We start from the raw sequence: 22,666 nt of genomic DNA, 5'->3' as shown, positions 1-22,666 counted from the left end.
ACACACACACACACACAAGACTAAACTAGCAATGTCACTAATTGACTTATTTCACTTTGTTTTCTTGTCAGTCAAATCCTGCATGGCTAACTCATGTATGAAATATAGACTATATACTCCATAGCAATATGCACTGCAATCTACATGTAATTGTATTTATATTGGCTGTGTGAGCATGTGCTGTCTATCTTACAACACTTCCTGTTAGCATTTCCTGCACAAACGCAACCATGTAAACTCATGCAGTAGCTCTACTTGTACTACACTACACACACACACAGGTTATAACAAAACAAGAACAATGTCATAATATTATAAGAATAAGGTTATAAATTATCCCCCAAAAATGTTCTAATAATACGGGAGAAAATATCATAATCTACAAGATTAAAGTGGTACATTTAGGAGAAAAGAAGTCATAATATTATGAGAACAAAAATCAGAAACAAAGTCATAACAATAAGAGAAAAAATTGTAATAATATGAAGAAAAATGTCAAGAACTACAAAGTGGTCTGGAACCCAAGATGCGGAGGCAGGAAGTACAACAAAAATATTTATGAACAAAAAGAGTCCACACAGAGAAAGCATTCCTACATCATGTCATGTGTATGTAGGCCGTTAAACAGGAGTAAAATCGCCAAAATGTCAACATGCTAACAGTTAGCATGGTGACACCTAGCAAGATGGCACTAAGTGGCAAACGTGCCAAGGCAGTTCCATGGTGTCCATACATCATGCCATGTGTGTATTTTCATATAGATGTGCATAAAAAAGTCAAAATGCTAATATGCTAACAGTTAGCATGGTAGCATCTAACAAGAAAGCGTCAAGTCCCAAAAGTGTTAAAGCAGTCCCATAGTGTCCCTACGCCATGCCATGTGTGTATTTGCCTTTAGACATGAGTAAATTAGCTAAAATTTTAAAATGGTAACAAGCTAACGGTTATCATGCTAGCACCTAGCAAGAGAGCCTCGAGTACCTAAAGTGCCAAGGCTGTCCTATAACCTCCCTGCATAATGCCATGTGTGTATTTGCCTTTAGACATGAGGACATTTGGTAAAATGGCAACATGCTAACAGTTAGCATGGTAGCATCTAGCAAGAAAGCACCAAGTAGTGAAAGTGTTAAAGCAGTCCCATAGTGTATACATGAGTAAATTAGCTGAAATGCTATGTTGCTAGGTGCTAACATGCTATCAACTAGCATGCTAGCACCTAGCAACATAGCATCAAGTAGCATCTAGGGACCTTCTTGTGGTCTTGGCTGGTCTGCATTGCGAAGCCCCCACCTACTGCTGCTTTGTAGTGCATGCCCATACTAATAACAGCTAAAGAAAAAAAGAAATATTGATAGGGCTGCTGTGCCTTGGAGGCATGCCCATAACAAGCGGTGGAACACACACATACAGACACGAGGGAAGGGACACGTGGTGTACGGAGCTCTTCTCCTTTGTGAAAGACAACACCAGCCATCCTTGCTGTAATCTTACCTTCAGCCACCAGATGGCGGCAGTCTTCCTGAGCCCGATAACACTAGACACGGTGTGGCCATGCTTATATCACAATCACAATACATTATTTGTCAATAAAGTTGGAATAAAGTCCTCATATTGTGGGAATAGAGTCATGATATTATGGCAATAAAGTCCTGATATTATGGGAATAAAGTCATGATATTATGGGAATACAGTCCTGATATTATGGGAATAAAGTCCCGATATTACGGGAATAAAGTCATGATGTTGAGCGTCTTCCCACTATAGATGATCTTCTAGGTTCGTCTTTTATAATCCAACAAAACATCTTCCTTTATGACATCATAACTATTGGATGGAAGGAAATAGAAAAGCCATATATTTGGAGAGATATGTATTCATAACTTGGGAATGTAGTGGAGTGAAAAACAAAATTATGACAAAAGAATGTCATTAGAAGATAAAAAAGTCATAATTATGAGATAATACGTTAAAATATCAGCTCAAAGGTCCTAATTAGGAGATAGGAAAGTCTAAAGTGCTATTGTTAGCATTGCTAGCATGCTAACGTAAGCATGTTAGCATTGCTAACATTAGCATAATAGCAGACTTAGGACTATTATGCTACATGGTAACATGCAGAATTAGCATTGCCAGCATGCTAACATTTCATATTTCATTTCTGTTAACATTAGCATAGTAGCATTTTTAAACATTTACAAACACTACTGTAATGTTAGCATGCTAACATTAGCATTTCTAGCATGTTAACATTAGCATAGTAGCAGACTTTGGACTATTATGCTACATGGTAACATGCAGAATTAGCATGGCTAACATGCTAACATTTCATATTTCATTTCTAGCATGTTAACATTAGCATAGTAGCATTTTAAAACAGTTACAAACACCACTGTAATGTTAGCATGCTAACATTAGCATTTCTAGCATGTTAACATTAGCATAGTAGCAGACTTTGGACTATTATGCTACATGGAAACATGCAGAATTAGCATGGCTAACATGCTAACATTTCATATTTCATTTCTAGCATGTTAACATTAGCATAGTAGCATTTTTAAACATTTACAAACACCACTGTAATGTTAGCATGCTAACATGAGCATTTCTAGCATGTTAACATTAGCATAGTAGCATTTTTATCCATCTTAGGGAGACATGTGTGAACATTACAATGTGAACATTAGCATGCGAACGTTAACATAGTAGCATTTTCCTAGCTAGACACTTACCACTGTTATGCTACGTGTTAGAATGGCTGTCATGCTAACATTAGCAATGTCAATTGTTGTAAATATATTGGTGCGGGGTTGCGACAGAGGCACAGAGGGAACAGGATAGAGGATAGTAGCGGGCTAGTACAAGCGTCAAAAACAAAGGTCGTCATTCATTAACACCCCAAGGTGTTGACTTCCTGTGTCATAATTAACCAGCAGACAAACAGCATAAAGTGCACTCGGCTGCTAGCTGGGTCAAAACAAAACATGTTTTGGCAGAAAGGACCTGACCTCTCACCTTTACCCGCATGTTTGTCTGAGCCTGCAGGTCAAAGTGCGTTTGCGTCAGGACGCCGTGCGTGACGTCATTTAGCGCCTAAGTGTACAACCTTGGCACTGTTGTTCACTCTGCATCTTTTTTTGGCTTTTGGACCTTCTGTTTTTTCTACCCTGTTAATCCTTACAGACACTAAAAGTGACATAACGTACTTGCAAGGCAAATAAAGTTCCCACCTGATTAATTTCCGAGACCAAAGCATAGAAAGAATATCATTAAAAAGCATGAAAAATACAGAAATGTATGTTTTCATTGACGTATTAATGCTTGTACTGCCAAGCAACTACAATGGCGACTTCTGTCCGCTTTTGAATGAAAGGACACCGGTGATTGGTTCATCTTTGACACAGAATCGAGCTCTCGATTGGTCCACTATGGCTCCATCCCTTACGCAACGGAAAGGCGGGACTAAGCCGAGCCCTTCAATGAGAAGCCTTTTCGATTGGCCAGTAGTAAAAGGACGTCGTGTTCGAAAGGCGGGACGTCGAGGCCAACCAATGAGGCGTCAATATTCCAGGAAGGGGCGTGGTGGAGTCGACATTCTTTAGAAGCCGGCTTCTTGTGAGGAACCGGCATTTCACTCCACCGGCGGGAAGTGCTGTGGGCTCCCCCTAATTTATTTATTTATTGTATTTTTTTTGACACTTACCGGAACCAAACATGCTCGCCCTGTGCCTTTACGTCCCAGTGTCCAACTCCGACCCGGTGGAAGTGGATTACTTCGAGTCGAACGGGCTCCCTTCCGAGCTCAACTCGCTCTTCACCAAACTGAGCGTGTTTCTGCCGTCTCAGGAGTTTTCAGCGTATCAACGATGGCGGAAGGTAGTGTGAAAAAGCTCATCTGATATTATTTACTACTCCCTATGTCGTTTTTTGCACTTAAATGTGTTTCCTTTCTAGTCCCATTCGCGTTTCCACGCAGTTTCTTGTCTCAGTGTGGTCGGGCGTGCCGGCCGGTAAAATTAGCTTAGTTTAGCATGAGGCCTTTACGACTAGGCCGCACTGCTTGCCACGATAGCATTATTTGCCAGAAATTGTGACTTTTGACTTTATAGAAACGCATATGTTGTCATTAAAATGCAACAATTACTCGAGTCTAATTCTGCGTGTTTTATGTTTGAAGACATTTGGGCATTTGACTCCACTTTTTCAAGGAATTCTCTTTCCTTATGCTTCGTGACGTCACGGCTTGAAGTACCGGCTTTTAACAGTAAAAAAAAAAAGCATTCAATTTCATATTTTATTCAATTTCATCAATTTAATACATAAAAAATACATGGTTAAAAATAAAATCATTCAAATATTTTAATGATGATTATTTTTGGATTTGATAAGTTATTTTTACAAAATATTTTGTCTAATTTGCACATTAAAAATAATGCATTAATTTAAAAAATGTTTTTAAAAATGGTAAAAAAAGAAATATTCGAGTGTATGTGATTTTGTAAAAAAAAAAAACAACAACATTAAAACCACTGTTGCTGCACCCCGAAGATGTTATCATATGCATTTTAATAATAAAAAGTTCCCAAATTGGTTCCTAGAACCCCCGTTTTGCTGACAGGTGACCCGCTCCGGCCTGCGAGACCATGCGTGTTATTCCAGCGTGACACTCGGGTCGGGTATCTGCGCAGGCACATATGACATAAAAGTGCCAGCGACCCGGTCTTGATTTAGTCCGGGAGGCCCGGTGCTCAGACGGGATTACAGGAGTTGGCGGGCCACGGAGGCTTTGAGGTCAAAGATAGACCAGGTCGAGTTGGAGAACAGGACGTTACGGTGTCATGTGAGGAGATCAGACACCTGGCAAATAGGTCACTTGGAGGGGGGGGCGCCTCCAGACTCCGAACCCCGAAGTGAATTTGGTGTGTATGCTTTATTCTGAACGTCTGAGTGTGGCTTTCATCTCCAGAAAACCTTGAAGAGGGAGCCAAACCAGTCTGACGGCCAGCTGGACTTTGAGGAGTTTGTGCACTATCTGCAGGACTACGAGAAGGACTTGAAGTTGGTGGTCAAGAGTCTGGACAAGAAGCATGCCGGTGAGCTCCCGTCGTTTTAACACTATGAGGTTGGGGAAGTGGGAGGGCTTGATGGGTCCCCCTTAAATTTTAGTGCAGGGGCGTCAAACTGGCTTGCCTTTGTGTGGGCCACGTCGTTCTGGTTCCTCTCAAAGGGCCGCCTGTACCGGTGGAAGCATATTAAAATCACACCTTTTATTTTTTATTATTTATTTATTATTTTCTATTATTTATTTATTTTTATTTGTATTATTTTTATGTTTTCATTATTTATTTTATGATAATTACACGTATTTTCACTTTTTTATTCTTGAATTTTGATGACAAAAATAAGAACTTTTACGTCAAAATTGACAAAGGCACTTATTTAAAACCAATAAAATGTTTAAATTAATATAAATTTAAGTAAAAAAAAAAAGTCACAATGGTAAATACAAAAGGCTTAAAATATATTCTAGCTAAAAATATTTTACAAAAATCTTAAAATAATATTAAATAATAATATTAAATAATAATAATAAATACTAATATTAAATAATAATATTAAATAATAATATTAAAAATAAATATCTTACCCTATTTAAAAAAATATTTAAATTCTTTGAAATATTCAAGTAAAAAATACACTGACAAGAATATACCAAATAATAAATAAGGGTTAAAATTCTTTTTTTGTATTTTTTATTTTTTTTCGAAAGAATCCAAAAAGTATTTCCAGCTCATGTTCCTTCTTCCCGTTTGTGAAGGTGGAGTAGAAACCAGGGAGTTCGTGCGGTCCCTTCAGGACATCGGCGTGCACATTTCGCCTCGCCTGGCAGAGAAGGCGCTGCACAGGTAGTCGGCCTCGCCGTTGCGGTCGCTGTTTGCGTTTGGGTGTCGGGGGTTTTAACGCGCTGCTTTTTGTTTGTCCCAAGCATGGACAAGAACGGCATGATGACCATCAGCAGTAAAGAGTGGAGCAGGTACCCCACGCCGGAGGAGACGGAGAGCATCCCGGAGATCATCCTGTACTGGAAACACTCCACGGTCAGTCCAGGGTCTCTCCTGCAGATCATTTACACCTTCATGGCCGCCATTAGCGGCCTCGGATACGATGTGCGTCAGCACCACATGAGCTTTAGCGGATTATGTGTGAGTGATACGCTGAGCCGTTACGTAAGCGTGTCAAAGTCTGCGGTGCCTGAAGAATGGCGTCAAAGGCCAGGAGCATCTCAGCCGATGAAAGGCGAGATGGCGTCCGTTTTCACATGTTACATCACACGGCCTCACCGGGACCGCGTCCTCCCCACGATCCGCCAAAAACGCCAAGGCTCCACGCATCGCACCCTCAGGAATGTTTCTTTGCCCTCTGACCAGATCTTCGACGTGGGCGAGAACCTGATGGTTCCAGACGACTTCACCGAGGAGGAGAGGCAGAGCGGCATGTGGTGGCGCCACCTGGTGGCCGGGGGCGGAGCCGGCGCCGTGTCCAGGACGTGCACCGCCCCGCTGGACCGGGTCAAAGTCATGATGCAGGTAAGGAGGGTCCGCCTGGGGGTCTAGCAAGGTCGTAGTTGGCCTTTATTCCCGTCGTAGTTTATTCCCGTTGTAGTTTATTCCCGTGGTGGTTGGGCTTTATTCCTGTCCTTTGACTTTATTCCCGCGGTGGTTGGGCTTTATTCTCGTTGTAGTTTATTCCTGTTGTGAGTTGTAGTTTATTCCCGTGGTGGTTGGGCTTTAGTCCTGTCCTTTGACTTTATTCCTGTGGTGGTTGGGCTTTATTCCCGTCGTAGTTTATTCCCGTTGTAGTTTATTCCCGTGGTGGTTGGGCTTTATTCCTGTCCTTTGACTTTATTCTCGTGGTGGTTGGGCTTTATTCCCGTTGTAGTTTATTCCTGTTGTGGGTTGTAGTTTATTCCTGTGGTGGTTGGGCTTTAGTCCTGTTGTAGTTTATTCCTGTTGTGGGTTGTAGTTTATTCCCGTTGTAGTTTATTCCTGTCGTAGGTTGTAGTTTATTCCCGTGGTGGTTGGGCTTTATTCCCGTCGTAGTTGGGCTTTATTCCCGTCCTTTGACTTTATTGCCATGGTGGTTGGGCTTTATTCCCGTTGTAGTTTATTCCCGTTGTAGTTTATTCCTGTCATGGGTTGTAGTTTATTCCCGTGGTGGTTGGGCTTTATTCCTGTCGTATTTGGGCTTTATTCACGTTGTATTTGGGCTTTATTCCCGTCCTTTGACTTTATTGCCATGGTGGTTGGGCTTTATTCTCGTTGTAGTTTATTCCTGTCATGGGTTGTAGTTTATTCCCGTGGTGGTTGGGCTTTATTCCCGTCGTATTTGGGCTTTATTCCCGTTGTATTTGGGCTTTATTCCCGTCCTTTGACTTTATTGCCATGGTGGTTGGGCTTTATTCCCGTTGTAGTTTATTCCTGTCATGGGTTGTAGTTTATTCCCGTGGTGGTTGGGCTTTATTCCTGTCCTTTGACTTTATTCCCGCGGTGGTTGGGCTTTATTCTCGTTGTAGTTTATTCCTGTTGTGAGTTGTAGTTTATTCCCGTGGTGGTTGGGCTTTAGTCCTGTCCTTTGACTTTATTCCTGTGGTGGTTGGGCTTTATTCCCGTCGTAGTTTATTCCCGTTGTAGTTTATTCCCGTGGTGGTTGGGCTTTATTCCTGTCCTTTGACTTTATTCTCGTGGTGGTTGGGCTTTATTCCCGTTGTAGTTTATTCCTGTTGTGGGTTGTAGTTTATTCCTGTGGTGGTTGGGCTTTAGTCCTGTTGTAGTTTATTCCTGTTGTGGGTTGTAGTTTATTCCCGTTGTAGTTTATTCCTGTCGTAGGTTGTAGTTTATTCCCGTGGTGGTTGGGCTTTATTCCCGTCGTAGTTGGGCTTTATTCCCGTCCTTTGACTTTATTGCCATGGTGGTTGGGCTTTATTCCCGTTGTAGTTTATTCCCGTTGTAGTTTATTCCTGTCATGGGTTGTAGTTTATTCCCGTGGTGGTTGGGCTTTATTCCTGTCGTATTTGGGCTTTATTCACGTTGTATTTGGGCTTTATTCCCGTCCTTTGACTTTATTGCCATGGTGGTTGGGCTTTATTCTCGTTGTAGTTTATTCCTGTCATGGGTTGTAGTTTATTCCCGTGGTGGTTGGGCTTTATTCCCGTCGTATTTGGGCTTTATTCCCGTTGTATTTGGGCTTTATTCCCGTCCTTTGACTTTATTGCCATGGTGGTTGGGCTTTATTCCCGTTGTAGTTTATTCCTGTCATGGGTTGTAGTTTATTCCCGTGGTGGTTGGGCTTTATTCCTGTCCTTTGACTTTATTCCCGCGGTGGTTGGGCTTTATTCTCGTTGTAGTTTATTCCTGTTGTGAGTTGTAGTTTATTCCCGTGGTGGTTGGGCTTTAGTCCTGTCCTTTGACTTTATTCCTGTGGTGGTTGGGCTTTATTCCCGTCGTAGTTTATTCCCGTTGTAGTTTATTCCCGTGGTGGTTGGGCTTTATTCCTGTCCTTTGACTTTATTCTCGTGGTGGTTGGGCTTTATTCCCGTTGTAGTTTATTCCTGTTGTGGGTTGTAGTTTATTCCTGTGGTGGTTGGGCTTTAGTCCTGTTGTAGTTTATTCCTGTTGTGGGTTGTAGTTTATTCCCGTTGTAGTTTATTCCTGTCGTAGGTTGTAGTTTATTCCCGTGGTGGTTGGGCTTTATTCCCGTCGTAGTTGGGCTTTATTCCCGTCCTTTGACTTTATTGCCATGGTGGTTGGGCTTTATTCCCGTTGTAGTTTATTCCTGTCGTAGGTTGTAGTTTATTCCCGTGGTGGTTGGGCTTTATTCCCGTCGTAGTTGGGCTTTATTCCCGTCCTTTGACTTTATTGCCATGGTGGTTGGGCTTTATTCCCGTTGTAGTTTATTCCTGTCATGGGTTGTAGTTTATTCCCGTGGTGGTTGGGCTTTATTCCCGTGTTATACATTTTCCCAACCTGATTTTCACTTGGAAATCAAATATGTGGACATTATTCTGGTCAAATGGACTCAATATTTGGACTTTATTCCTGTAAGATTAAAGCTGCTCTTCTCAGTATTGACTTAATATAATAATATATATATATATATAATCATATATAATATTCCACAGCCGTTCATGTCTGGGTAGTGCCAAGGAAAGGGCGGTACGGGAACGCCGACCCGACTCTGGGGTCAGAGTCCTCACGGTGGATAAGTGGAGCGTCTTATCTGTCCTAATTGGCACGGAGGTGACTGGTTGGCACCCAGATAAGCCGTGTCCGAGTCCCACTGAACTCCCGACTCTTTCGTAACGGCGGGTTAATGTTTACAGAGCGGGAACGCTCAAAGTCCAGGCTCGGCGCAGCCAATGGCGGCGCAGCAGCAGACCGCACGTTGCGTCATCCACGGCCTCCGTTCGCCATTGACGCGCTCGCCCGGGTCATGACGTGAAGTGGCCTTGTTCAAGTGATCGACCTGTCGCCGTGGCAACAGCATTGACCGCATCTTGTGTGTGTGTGTGTGTGTGTGTGTGTAGGTGTACGGCTCCAGGAGCAACAGCATGTGCATCATGAGCGGCCTGACGCAGATGATCAAAGAGGGCGGGGTGAGGTCGCTGTGGCGAGGCAACGGCGTCAACATCATCAAAATCGCTCCCGAGTCCGCCCTCAAGTTCATGGCCTACGAGCAGGTACGAGCCGGGCGCCGCACGTGTGCCGCCCACATTCCGCCTCTCCAACGCCGCTCCTTCCTCTGTGCAGATCAAACGTCTGATCGCCGGCGACAAGGCCACGCTCAGCATCCTGGAACGCTTTGCGGCCGGATCTCTGGCCGGCGTCATCGCCCAGAGCGCCATCTACCCCATGGAGGTCGGCGCCGCTCCATTTTTTTTTACCGGCGTGTCCTTTGCGCCGTCATGGTTTCAACCTTTTTTGCTTCCACGCCAGGTGCTGAAGACACGGCTGGCTCTGAGGACCACGGGTCAGTACGCCGGCATCTCGGACTGCGCCAAGCAGATCCTCCGTAGGGAAGGACTGGCGGCCTTCTACAAGGGCTACCTCCCCAACATGCTGGGCATCATCCCCTACGCCGGCATCGACCTGGCCGTCTACGAGGTGAGGCTCCTCCTCCTTTTTCCTCATCCCGCCCCGCAAACGTGGCCTTCACCTTTGCCGCTTCGTCTCCACCAAGACCCTGAAGAACCGCTACCTGCAGCAGCACGGCACCAGCGACCCCGGCGTGGTGGTGCTGCTGGCCTGCGGCACCGTGTCCAGCACCTGCGGTCAGCTGACCAGCTATCCGCTCGCCCTCGTCCGCACCCGCATGCAAGCACAGGGTGAGTCCGCGTCCTCCGCACCGCAACACCGTAACACGCAGACAACAACACGACATGACCCCGCCCCTTTTTCTCCCGTGCAGCGGCAAACGGCGGCGGCCAGCAGGCCACCATGACGGGCCTCTTCAAGCAAATCCTGCAGGCGGAGGGCCCGTCGGGGCTCTACAGGGGCCTGGCCCCCAACTTGCTTAAAGTCATTCCCGCGGTCAGCATCAGCTACGTGGTCTACGAGCACCTCAAGACGCATCTGGGTGTCACCTCGCGCTGAGCCACACCCACCCTCGCTGCCTCTCCCGGGCCACCCGCCGGAATCCCTGATCTCATTCTGTGAATGTTCGCTGATGAAAGGCGAGAAGGGACACGCGGGTTTGGGAATGCCAAGATGGAGGACGTGGAGGAGCGCTGCTATTTAGCATCGCAGCCGCACGGCACGCCGATGCCGCTGCAAGTTCAGGACCAAATGTTTCTACCGACACTTTGGATGCCGACATCAAAGCTTATTTTTATTACTGTGGCGTCGGAAGACATGATTGTGCCCCCCCACCCCCACCCCGTCCTGAATGACTGCACACTATTTATTTCCTTCCTGTATTTATTGCTTTTATCCACGAGGAGGAGATAAATGCTGCACACTGTATCTGGAATGGCCTTGATCCACGGGGGACGGACGACACTAATGTATCATGCTTCCTAAATATCACTATGGGGGGGAGAAGCCCCCCCCACCTACTTGGTGACTCAAGGGCTTAGAGAAAAAAAAAAAAGAATGAGCAACACATTGCACTTTAATCTTTGCTGGAAGAGCCTCTGAATGTCACAGCAGTCCAGGTATTACACATTCTTCTTTTGGAGAGAATTATTATTTTTTTTTAGTATTTTAAGAGCTATTTTCATGCAAATAAATGCAAAATCTTGTTAAATCTGTCTCGGGAGTCCTGCTGATTCAAGCGCAAACATTCTTCACATTTATGGAGATGACTAGAAGCTTTGGTGAAACGTCATCAACCGTGCTTGTGTCACGTGACTTGGAATGACTGTCAATAGGACCTGCTACACAATGCTGCCTCTAAAGCAGAAAAGAACCACATAAAAATCCGAATTAATCCTGCAAACGCTTATTATGACTCTTAATGATCAAGTATATAATTTTATATTCAAGACGAGCAGCTATATTGGACACTTGGAGGTTTAACGGGGCAATACAAAAAGCGGTGTCACGTGTTAAAGTGCCATTTGGCCTGTGCGTATTTTGTCCATCGCGGGTTCCCGTACGACAACACGGAAGTAGAGGGAAGCTTAATATGCGTTGAAACAGCGCCGCGTTTAGCTCACTCACAAACGGGCGGCAAGTAGCTGGAATAGAACTCAGCCTATGTTAACTATGTTAATGTTACATTTGCGTCACAGTTATGTCGTATAACGGCAGGAAGCGAGGCCCGTAGTTAGCTCGCTAGCTAGCAGGTACCCGTACGACAACACGGAAGTGGATGGACGCTTATTATGCGATGATTGAACAATACCGCGTTTTAGCTCACAAACGGGCGGCAAATAGAACTAAGAACATAGAATAGAACTAAGCAAAGACTGAGTTAATGTTTTAAGCGAGCAGCTTTCACATTTGCGTCACAGTTATGTCGTATAACGGCGGGAAGCGAAGCCCGTGGTTAGCTCGCTAGCTAGCAGGTACCCGTACGACAACACGGAAGTGAATGGACGCTTAATATGCGATGAAACAATGCCGCGTTTTAGTTCACAAACGAGCGGCAAATAGAACTAAGAACATAGAATAGAACTAAGCAAAGACTGAGTTAATGTTTTAAGCGAGCAGCTTTCACATTTGCGTTACAGTTATATCGTATAACGGCGGGAAGCGAAGCCCGTGGTTAGCTCGCTAGCTAGCAGGTACCCGTACGACAACACGGAAGTGGAAGGACGCTTAATGTGCGCTAAGCTCACAAATGCGCGGCGGTTAGCTGAAATGAAATATAACTAAGCCAATACAACGACTTTGTTTTTACTGCCTTTACCTTTGCGTCAGGGTTATGTCGTGTAAAAGCTTGAAGCGGGGCCTGTGGTTAGCTAGCTAGCTAGCGTGCTAGCCGTGTGCTGAATGAACACACATGAATGAAAAGTGTTCAGATAGTTGATTTATATGTAAGACGAAAACGGTTCAGGACATGTTCCGGACCGGGTTCCTAGTTCGGGCCTCACATACCGTACTAACGTGGGTTATAACCCTGATTCTGTTCGTACACAACACTGGTAAGTGTTTACATTAGTCTTTTGATACAAAATAAAAGCGATGAAATGTTTATGGTCTTGTATTGGGTGCAGATCTGCGTCAGTGCGAGGAGCGTGGGGAACTGCTGCTTCCGGTTCTTTTCTTCCTCCTGGTGGTGCTTTCAGTGCTCCTGTACTTTGCCGTGTCCCTCATGGACCCCGGATTCGTCCTCTCTGACACTGTGAAGGTGAGGGACACCCACCAAGAGACCCCCAAATGCAGTTTCCCATTCATTAGCATTAGCAGCCAATCACAGTGCACCTATAGACAAACAATGGACGATTTGAACAGTGGCCAATGATGAAAGAGCGCGTGTGCACGTGTCGTGTGTAGGATTCAGATCTGGAGACAGAGTCCATGATGCCTCAGGCCTCCACGGCGCCTCGTCTACGGCGTTGCGGCTTCTGTCTGCTGCAGGTAGGGGGCGTAGAAGAGAGCAGCATGGCGGATACGTGTTGAATGTACTCCACGGTGTCTGTCTTCCTGTGTGTGGGAGCAGCAGCCAATGAGAGCCAAGCACTGTCAGACGTGCAAACGCTGCGTGCGTCGCTTCGACCACCACTGCCCCTGGATCGAGAACTGCGTGGGCGAGAGGAACCACCGCTGGTTCGTGGTCTACCTCGCCGTGCAGCTGCTGGCGCTGCTGTGGGCCCTGCAGGTGGCGCTGTACGTACGCCGACGCCCGCTCTCACCCGGCCCGCCTCCCTCAAACGCACCTTGTCCCCACGGCAGGTCTGGCATCTCCCCCTCCGGCACCTGGGAGTCGTGGTTGCGCGGCAACGGCTTCCTGCTGGCGGCGCTGTGCGTGGCGGGCGTCATGGCGGCGGTGGTGGCGGTGCTGCTGGGCTGCCACGTCTACCTGGTGTCCATCAACCGCACCACCTGGGAGTTCATGTCCCGCCACAGGATCGCCTACCTGAGGGAGCGCGCCGACGAGGACAACCCCTTCGACCGCGGCGTCCTCTGCAACCTGTGGGACTTCTTCTGCGCCTGCGGGGCGGTGGCGTGGGAGCAGGTCTACCACAGGAACACCCACGACCCCGTCTGACTCCAGGTACGCGCACGGGACGCACGGCAACACAGGAAGTAGATGCTTCGTTTCATTCGTTCACAGCCACGGCCTTTACTCATGGACACGCCCCCTTATGAAATTAATAAAGCACATGTGGAGCATGGACTACATCTATCAGGACGGCTCTGGCTCTGTGGCCATGCGGCAGTTCACGTGGCGGGTCGCGGCAGTGGGCGGAGCTTGTCACGCTTCTCGGGTCAGTCAAAGCGAGCGGAAGAATTGCTGGAAGCGTCCGTGTCGGCGGCCGCCGATCCCGCCTCGGCCGCGCAAAAGTCAAAGTCGGCGAAGGCGCCCTGCTGCTCGGCCGACAGGACCCCGGGCTCGGCGGGCGGGGACAGGACGGGCTGCAGTCTGGTGAAGTCCTCGTCGAAGTTGCTGACGTCGGCCCAATCTTTGATGGACGGCAGGAAAGGAGGCTTCACCTTCTTGGCCAGCAGAGCGTCCCAGTCCACGTCCTGGAAGTCCAGCAGGGACACACTTGGGAGTCGGGAAGCCTTGCACCATTACGTCACGCCATACGCCACCAATACGGAACACAAATTCACAAGTAAACGTACCACTTTATTCTTCTAATTACTAGGGCTGGCAAAATTAACACGTTAATTTAGTTCATTAATTATGTTGCATTTTTTTTAGTGTAATTAAGGCATGCCCATCATGGCAAGCCACTCTGTTATGACGACAGATACTTACGTTAGCATAATAGCGGTGTACCTGGCTATAAAAACGGCTAAAAATGCATCTTTGCTAATGTTAGCATGCTAGAAATGCTAACATGTGACATAATCGTGCTGAGTCTATATATATATGTGTCGACCTAAGACAATGGATACAAATACTGCTATGCTAATGTTGGTATATAAACAATGCTTATATGCGTACTTTAGCATCCTAACCCTAACGTTTGCATGCTAACATGTAACATAGTTCTAAGTATATATGCGTCGACCTGAGATATGCCTACTTTTACGCTAATGTTAGCATGCTAACATGTAACATAATAGTCCTAAGTATATGTGTGTCGACCTGAGAAAATGAACAAAAATACTGCTATGCTAATGTTAATATATAAACAATGCTTATATGCTTACTTTTACGCTAATGTTAGCATGCTAACATGTAACATAATAGTGCTAAGTCTTTATGTGTCGACCTAGGAAAATGGATACAAATACTGCTATGCTAATGTTAATATATAAACAATGCTTGTATGTTTACTTTAGCATGCTAACACTAATGTTAGCATGCTAACATGTAACATAATAGTGCACATAAAGTCTTAATATATGTGTCGAAGAAAATGGATAGAAATACTGCTATGCTAATGTTAGCATATTAGCATTGTTTGTATATTAATACTGCTATGCTAATGTTAATATATGAATAATGCTTATATGCTAACATTAGCATAGCAGTACCATAGCAGTTTTTTCCTGGCCGCTTACCTGAAAGTATTCCTCTCCTTTCAACTCGCTGGCGTCTCTCTCTCCGGCGCCGAGCCTCTTCAGCGGGTTCTTCTTCAGCAGCTGCCCGCCAAAACCAAAGAAAGAAAGCAGCCTTGGGTCACCTTCAAGGCCCCCCCCCCGACCCCCCCAAGTGGTCACCTTCTGGATGATGGTCACGGCGTCGGCGGGAAGCGCTGGTGGGTACTGCACGTCATCGTTGACGATGCTGTCAAACACCTCCTCCTCGTCCTCGCCCAGGAAGGGAGACTAGCCCAGGCGTCATCAGGGACCATGCACAGAGGGCATCACAACATATCATAGCAGTCTATGTAGGCCCAAATGTACTTGATACTATATGATAGATACATCATCATCATCACCAGTTGGCTTGTGGAAAAGTCACGTGTACATTTGTCACTTTTTTACTCCTAAATGTACCACTTTACTCTCACAATACTACAGCTTTTTTACTCCTAAATGTACCACTTTACTCTCACAATACTACCGCTTTTTTACTCCTAAACGTACCACTTTACTCTCACAATACTACCGCTTTTTTACTCCTAAATGTACCACTTTACTCTCACAATACTACCGCTTTTTTACTCCTACACGTACCACTTTACTCTCACAATACTATCGCTTTTTTACTCCTAAATGTACCACTTAACTATCACAATACTACCGTTTTTTTACTCCTAAATGTACCACTTTACTCTCACAATACTATTGCTTTTTTTACTCCTACATGTACCACTTTACTCTCTCAATACTACCGCTTTTTTACTCCTACATGTACCACTTAACTCTCACAATACTACCGCTTTTTTACTCCTAAATGTACCACTTTACTCTCACAATACTACCGCTTTTTTTTACTCCTGATACTGTATTTATAGGTAGGGTATGTACTGTGATATACAGTACTAGGTAGAGTATATACAGTAGGTAGAGTATATACCGTGATATACAGTACTAGGTAGAGTATATACAGTAGGTAGAGTATATACAGTAGGTAGAGTATATACCGTAATATACAGTAGGTAGAGTATATACCGTGATATACAGTACTAGGTAGAGTATATACAGTAGGTAGAGTATATACCATGATATACAGTAGGTAGAGTATATACAGTAGGTAGAGTATATACCGTGATATACAGTACTAGGTAGAGTACATACTGTAATATACAGTAGGTAGAGTATATACCGTAATATACAGTAGGTAGAGTATATACAGTAGGTAGAGTATATACCGTAATATACAGTAGGTAGAGTATATACAGTAGGTAGAGTATATACCGTGATATACAGTACTAGGTAGAGTACATACTGTAATATACAGTAGGTAGAGTATATACCGTGATATACAGTACTAGGTAGAGTACATACTGTAATATACAGTAGGTAGAGTATATACTGTGATATACAGTACTAGGTAGAGTATATACAGTAGGTAGAGTATATACTGTAATATACAGTAGGTAGAGTATATACAGCAGGTAGAGTATATACCATGTGATATAGAGCAGGTAGAGTATATACGGTAATATACAGTAGGTAAGAGTATATACCATAAGTAGAGTATATATGGTAATATACAGTAGGTAAGAGTATATACCATAAGTAGAGTATATACGGTAATATACAGTAGGTAAGAGTATATACCATAAGTAGAGTATATATGGTAATATACAGTAGGTAAGAGTATATACCATAAGTAGAGTATATATGGTAATATACAGTAGGTAAGAGTATATACCATAAGTAGAGTATATACGGTAATATACAGTAGGTAAGAGTATATACCATAAGTAGAGTATATACGGTAATATACAGTAGGTAAGAGTATATACCATAAGTAGAGTATATACCATAAGTCGAGTATATACCATAATATAGAGCAGTAGACCCACCTGGCCCACCAGCATCTCGTAGATGAGTACGCCCATCCCCCACCAGTCCACGGCCCGTGTGTAGTCGTCATCCGTGAGGACCTCCGGCGCCAGAAACTCGGGCGTGCCGCAGAAGGTGGCCGTCCGATCTCCGTGTCCCATCCCTGGCCAGGATGAAAAAAAAGCCATCAGTCGGGGTTAGGGGTCGGGGTCAGGGGGACCATGAAGACGGCTCCCAGAAGGCAGACCACCTTCTTTACAAAGTCCAAAGTCGGTCATTCTGACAAAGCCGTCGGCGTCCATCAGCAGGTTGTCCAGCTTGAGGTCCCTGTGAGGGCGGACCCGGCGGTGAGGGGGCGATAAAGACACCCCCCCTCTCCCCCCATGTGCCCCACCTACCGGTAGATGATCTTGTTGAGGTGCAGGAACTCCAGAGCCAGGACCACGCAGGCCGAGTAGAACCTGAGGAAGAGTCCGGCATCACAGGGACAGACCGGCGGGAAGGACTTAGTCCACCAACCTGGTCTGGGCCTCGCTGAAGGCCCTGTTGTGGATGTGGATCATCAGGTCCCCTCCGGGAAGGTAGTCCATGACGAAGCAGACGTGCTCGCCCGTCTGGAAGCAGCCGTGGAGATGAACCAGGAAGGGATGGCGGGACACGTTGATCATCTCCAAGATTCTCTTCTCGCTCATCAGGCTGCGGAAGACCACACCACTCACTCGGAGCTGGGTCTGGGGGTGGGGGGATGGAGGGCGGAGTCCGTCACCCACCTATCCACCTCGTCCCGCATGAGGATGTCGCTCTTCTTCAAGGCTTTGACGGCGTACAGCTTCCCCGTCTTCTTGAACTCGGCCAGCAGAACCTGCGGAGAACATTTCCCACCCAGACTGACCGGACCGGACTAGACCGGACCAGACCAGACCAGAGGACGCTCCTACCTTCCCAAAGTGACCTCTACCCAGCACCGACACGTACTGCAGGTCCTCCATGCGCATCCTGTCCCGCGTCGCCTCCTGCTGGCTGGGAGGAGCTCTGACGACGGCCGTGTCCTCGCTGCACGTGGGACAAAAGATCACATGACCTGCCAGGACACAGAACCTCTCGGCGGACGGTCCACGGCATCACCGCTGGCGACCTCGGCGCCGTTGCTTCGGACGCCGCGACCCTGGCGGCGAGGGCGGAGCCGAGCGTGCTGAAGGAGGCGTAGCGAGGAAGGACGCTCATCATCAGGTGACCCCACGTGGAAAAGTTCATGTTCAGCTGAGCCGCTCGCACAAATCTTTTACCTACACACACGTACCAGCTGCACACGGACTACTCTAAAGGTTCCACTACTCTAAAGGGTGGGCGGGTACCTCTCTCCTTGGTAAAAACACACGGCTGACGTCTCAGTCTGGGCTGACGCTCCACCGCCACGTCCACGAGGTCAAACTTGAGAAGACAAGACGACAGGAAATGAAACCGCTATGTCCGTGAAACATCATCATCCATCATCGAGCCCACCCGGGCGTGGAGGAGGCCTCGCGGTTCCAGACGCCACACCCCCGAGGAGGTCTTCTCCCGGTCCAGCAGCTCCTCCAGTCGCAGGAAGGCCAGGCCGCACACGCGCTTCCTGTCCCGCCACAGGACGTCCACCTCCAGCTCCTGGGACTGCAGCGCAGCAAAGGTCAATCAGAGGGACTGACAATGTGTGCAATGTCTCCCCCTGCTGGTCATTATTATTCACGTCATCATTTCAACCAACAGGAGGAGCTTGGCTACGGCGTGTGGTGCAGACAACAAGCCTGCGTACTGACTCTGTCCAGGTGGATGGAGAAGGCGTGATCCCAGGCCATCTTCCCCACGGGCCCCCAGGGCGTCCTGTCCACCACCCTGCCGTCCAGCCTCAGCACGCCGCTGGTCTCCGCCCCTTCTGGTTGGGACACCGACAGACAGCCGCTCGTACCTGAAGGCATCGCGGCGCCAGGGGAATCGTCCTCCTCTTCCGTGGGGACGCCGGCCACGTGAGTCGGAGGGGACATCAGGTCCTCGCATCCAAGGAGCCTCACCTCCAGCTTCCCTGAAGCAGCGACAACAAATTGTCTTGCTAGTAGTACTAGCAACACTACTAACACACATACTAATACTAGCAGTAGTGTCGATTATATTACTTGAGGCTCTCTTGCTAGGTGCTAGCATAATAACGTTAGCATCTTAGCTAATTTACTCATGTCTAAAGGCAAATACACACATGGCGTGACGTAGGGACACTATGGGACTTGGTGCTTTCTTGTTAGATGCTACCATGCTAACTGTTAGCAAAACATTCAACATTTAATTAGTTATTAAGTTATTGCATAATATACATAATTATGAATAAGACATACATATTTCATATTTTATTTTTAATCAAATATTGTAAGAAATAATTATAAAACATTACAATTATATAAATAATTGCATAATATTCATAATTTTTTTATAATTCTTAAACATAGGTAAATGTAGATTTTGCCCAATTGTTATCATAATAAAAATAAAACATTTCTTTCTATATATATTTATTTTAATTCATTACTTGCATAATACATCTTTTAATAAAGTACATGTTTTTATAATTGTTACTTTTAATTAAATGATTTCCCATCAAGTATAATATGAGAATAGTATAATAGTATAAAAATAGTTAAATTGTGTAAATTATTGCATAATATACATAATTAATAATTAATAAAATAGAGGCTTTAATTCTAATAAAATAACTAATATTTTAATAAATAAGTATAAATATAATAAGTTATGAAATAGTTAAATGACATAAATTATTGCATAATATATGTAATTAATACTTAAATAAAGTAGACACAAATAATTATTTTTACTACAATTATTTTTAATAAAGTAAAATGTTATTAAATGTTCAATTTAATTATAATAAAATTATATTTTTATTAAAAAAAATTTGAATAATTATAAAATATTTAAATCCAAATAATTTTATACACTACATAATTATAAATACTACTTAAATAAAGTAGATATTTTGCCCAACTTATTTTAATTTACAAAAAATCTTTCTATATATAATTATTTAATAGAAATGTACGTACATAATTGAAATGATTATTAATTCTCAAATAAAGTATATAATTGTATAATTTTTATTTGTAATAAAATATTTTCAATAAAGTATAAAATATTAAAATGTAATTAACAATGTCAAATATTATATAATTATTGCATAATATACATAATTATAAATAATACTTCAATAAAGTAGATCATTTCATAAGTTATTTTCTCCTCTATGATCATCATTTCCTTACCCGTTAGTGAGGCGGGTCTGCTGGACAAGATGGCCGCCGAGCGCCCTCGGACCGGAGAGCGGACGGCTCCTCCGAGCGCTTCGCCACCTCCGACCGTCCCGTCCGGAGACGCCCCGTCCCGCAGGCACGCCTCCACGGACGCACGCAGCAGGTCCAGCCTCTGGGAGGACTCGCGTGCTCGAACCCGAGCCTGAGACGGCGGCGAGAGGTCAGACTTGCGGGCGCTGCCGTTCGGCTGAGCGAGCGTACCTCCGTGTGGGCCTCGTGGTCCGGCGTGGTTCGCCCGAGGACTTCATTGGCCCCTTCCAAGGCGGCGTGCTCTCGCTGCATGTAGCGCCGCAGCTCGGCCAGGCGGGCGTCGGCGGCGCCTCCCGCCTGGGCCGCTTTGGTGATGTGCAGCCGCAGGAGCTCCATCTTGGAGCGGCTGTCCTGCAGCATCTGCTGCGCCGTGGACAACATCCTGGGGGATGGGAGGGGATGGGGGGGGGGGGGGGACACAACAACACTGAAAAAGTCAACCAAAGAAGAAGAAGAAGACGGGTGTCCCACCTCGGGTACGATGGTGGTCCTCCTTCCCACCTTCACTCTCCTTGATGATGCTGCTCTCCTACATCACAGCCGACCCGTCCTTCCGTCCTTCCTTCCTGCCTGCGTCCCCGCTGCGTCCGCTTCCTGCTGCATCCTCATCCCACAACCCATCTCCTCTCCTTCGGGGAGGGAGGGAAACAGGGAGTGAAGGGGGGGGGTGGGGTGCTGCCAGGACGGATGCTGATGATGCCGGGTCCCGTCGGCTGCTTCCAGCCTCGCCATTGGACGCCACCGGACCACATGCTCACACGCCCTCACCAACAGGAACACTCCGTCTTTGGGACAGCCAGGACACCCCCCCCCCCCCCCCCCACCACTATTTACTTCATCATGACCTTGACTGGACGCGGCCAAGATGACGTCTCTGTTACTCTCCTGTCTGTATAGCAGTACTACACACCTAGTACTTACTCTACATATACAGTATACACACAATATGATAGGATAGCAGTACTTCATTTTAGAGCATAGCATGTTTACATCAAGGACATCATTATTTTTCAAGAAAATCACTATTTTTCATACAATATTTATTTTATTTTGAAACACAATTTACAATTAAAATATTTTTTACTTAATTACATAATAAATATTTAAATAAAGCAAATAATTTATACAACTAATAACATTTAAATAAAGTAGATATTTGCATATAAAGCATTTTTTTATTAAATATAATTTTAAATAAATATTTTGTACTTAATTACGTCATTGATATTGAATAAAGTAAATAATTTAGACAACTATTAAATAAAGTAGATATTTGCAAATAAAGCAAATTGTTTATTAAATATAATTTTTAGTATTTTGTACTTAATTACGTAAATAATATTGAAATGAAGTAAATAATTGACACAACTATTACTATAAAAGTAGATATTTGCAAATAAAGCAACTTGTTTATTACATTTTTAGAATGTAATTTTTGCACTTAATAACGTAATTAATATTGAAATAAAGTAAATCATTTAGACTATTGATATTTACATCATGTACATATTTGCATATGAGGCAAATTGTTTATTAAATGTAATTTTAAATAAATATTTTGTATTTAATTACGTAATTGATATTGAATAAAGTAAATCATTTAGACAACTTAAAGTAGATATTTGCAAATAAAGCAAATTGTTTATTAAATATAATTTTAAATAAATATAAATTTGGTACTTAATTACGTAATTAATATTAAAATGAAGTAAATAATTGACACAACTATTAATATTTAAATAAAGTAGATATGTGCAAATAAAGCAAATTGTTTATTAAATAAAATGTTTAATATTTTGTACTTAATTACGTAAATAATATTGAAGTGAAGTAAATAATTGACACAACTATTAATATTTAAATAAAGTAGATATTTGCCAATAAAGCAACTTGTTTATTACATTTTCATAATGTAATTTCAAATAAATATTTCGTACTTAATTACGTAATTAATATTGAAAAAAAGTAAATAATTTAGACTATTGATATTGACATAATGTACACATTTGCATACAAGGCAAATTGTTTATTAAATGTAATTTTAAATATTTTGTATTAAATGACGTAATTAATATTGAAATAAAGTAAATCATTTCCACAATTATTAATATTTAAATAAAGTAGTTGCAGATTATAATAACGAGGCATCATTTACACAAGTATAATTATTCATGATTCATTAAATAAAGTGAATCACGTCATTTTTTTAAT

The 22,666-nt window shown here is 44.2% G+C and overlaps 3 protein-coding genes across 4 annotated transcripts; 2 read left to right on the top strand and 1 right to left on the bottom strand.

Moving 5' to 3' along the window:
• The first annotated feature begins 3,592 nt into the window (after positions 1-3,592).
• On the top strand, positions 3,593-11,145 carry slc25a25a (solute carrier family 25 member 25a). The gene is made up of 10 exons (XM_058070218.1): positions 3,593-3,873; positions 4,964-5,090; positions 5,816-5,903; positions 5,984-6,095; positions 6,426-6,584; positions 9,581-9,733; positions 9,804-9,911; positions 9,990-10,157; positions 10,234-10,378; positions 10,462-11,145. The coding sequence occupies exons 1-10, from the start codon at positions 3,712-3,714 to the stop codon at positions 10,644-10,646; spliced, it is 1,407 nt and encodes a 468-aa protein (XP_057926201.1). The 5' UTR covers positions 3,593-3,711; the 3' UTR covers positions 10,647-11,145.
• LOC131127888 (serine/threonine-protein kinase N1-like) lies at positions 11,014-21,479 on the bottom strand. Its single transcript, XM_058070207.1, has 16 exons — positions 20,957-21,479; positions 20,627-20,837; positions 20,378-20,567; positions 18,869-19,131; positions 18,576-18,722; positions 18,428-18,503; positions 18,208-18,358; positions 18,011-18,125; positions 17,843-17,934; positions 17,592-17,768; positions 17,471-17,533; positions 17,323-17,399; positions 17,093-17,235; positions 15,336-15,443; positions 15,177-15,257; positions 11,014-14,186 (listed from the first exon to the last, which is right to left on the bottom strand). Exons 2-16 carry the CDS (start codon positions 20,834-20,836, stop codon positions 13,929-13,931), a joined length of 2,151 nt encoding a protein of 716 aa, XP_057926190.1. The 5' UTR covers position 20,837; positions 20,957-21,479; the 3' UTR covers positions 11,014-13,928.
• On the top strand, positions 11,428-13,979 carry LOC131127903 (palmitoyltransferase ZDHHC12-B-like). 2 transcript variants are annotated; one of them, XM_058070231.1, is made up of 5 exons: positions 11,431-12,640; positions 12,713-12,846; positions 12,993-13,076; positions 13,159-13,325; positions 13,392-13,979. In XM_058070231.1, exons 1-5 carry the CDS (start codon positions 12,556-12,558, stop codon positions 13,705-13,707), a joined length of 786 nt encoding a protein of 261 aa, XP_057926214.1. In that variant the 5' UTR covers positions 11,431-12,555; the 3' UTR covers positions 13,708-13,979. The 2 variants fall into 2 exon arrangements, with proteins under 2 accessions (XP_057926213.1, XP_057926214.1); XM_058070230.1 differs by having other exon boundaries at positions 11,428-12,640; positions 13,159-13,979.
• Positions 21,480-22,666: the final 1,187 nt, after the last annotated feature.

This window comes from Doryrhamphus excisus, chromosome 4 (genome assembly GCF_030265055.1).
Source record: "Doryrhamphus excisus isolate RoL2022-K1 chromosome 4, RoL_Dexc_1.0, whole genome shotgun sequence".
In the NCBI taxonomy this organism is placed as follows: Eukaryota; Metazoa; Chordata; class Actinopteri; order Syngnathiformes; family Syngnathidae; genus Doryrhamphus; species Doryrhamphus excisus.
This window is presented reverse-complemented; position numbering and strand designations above follow the sequence as displayed.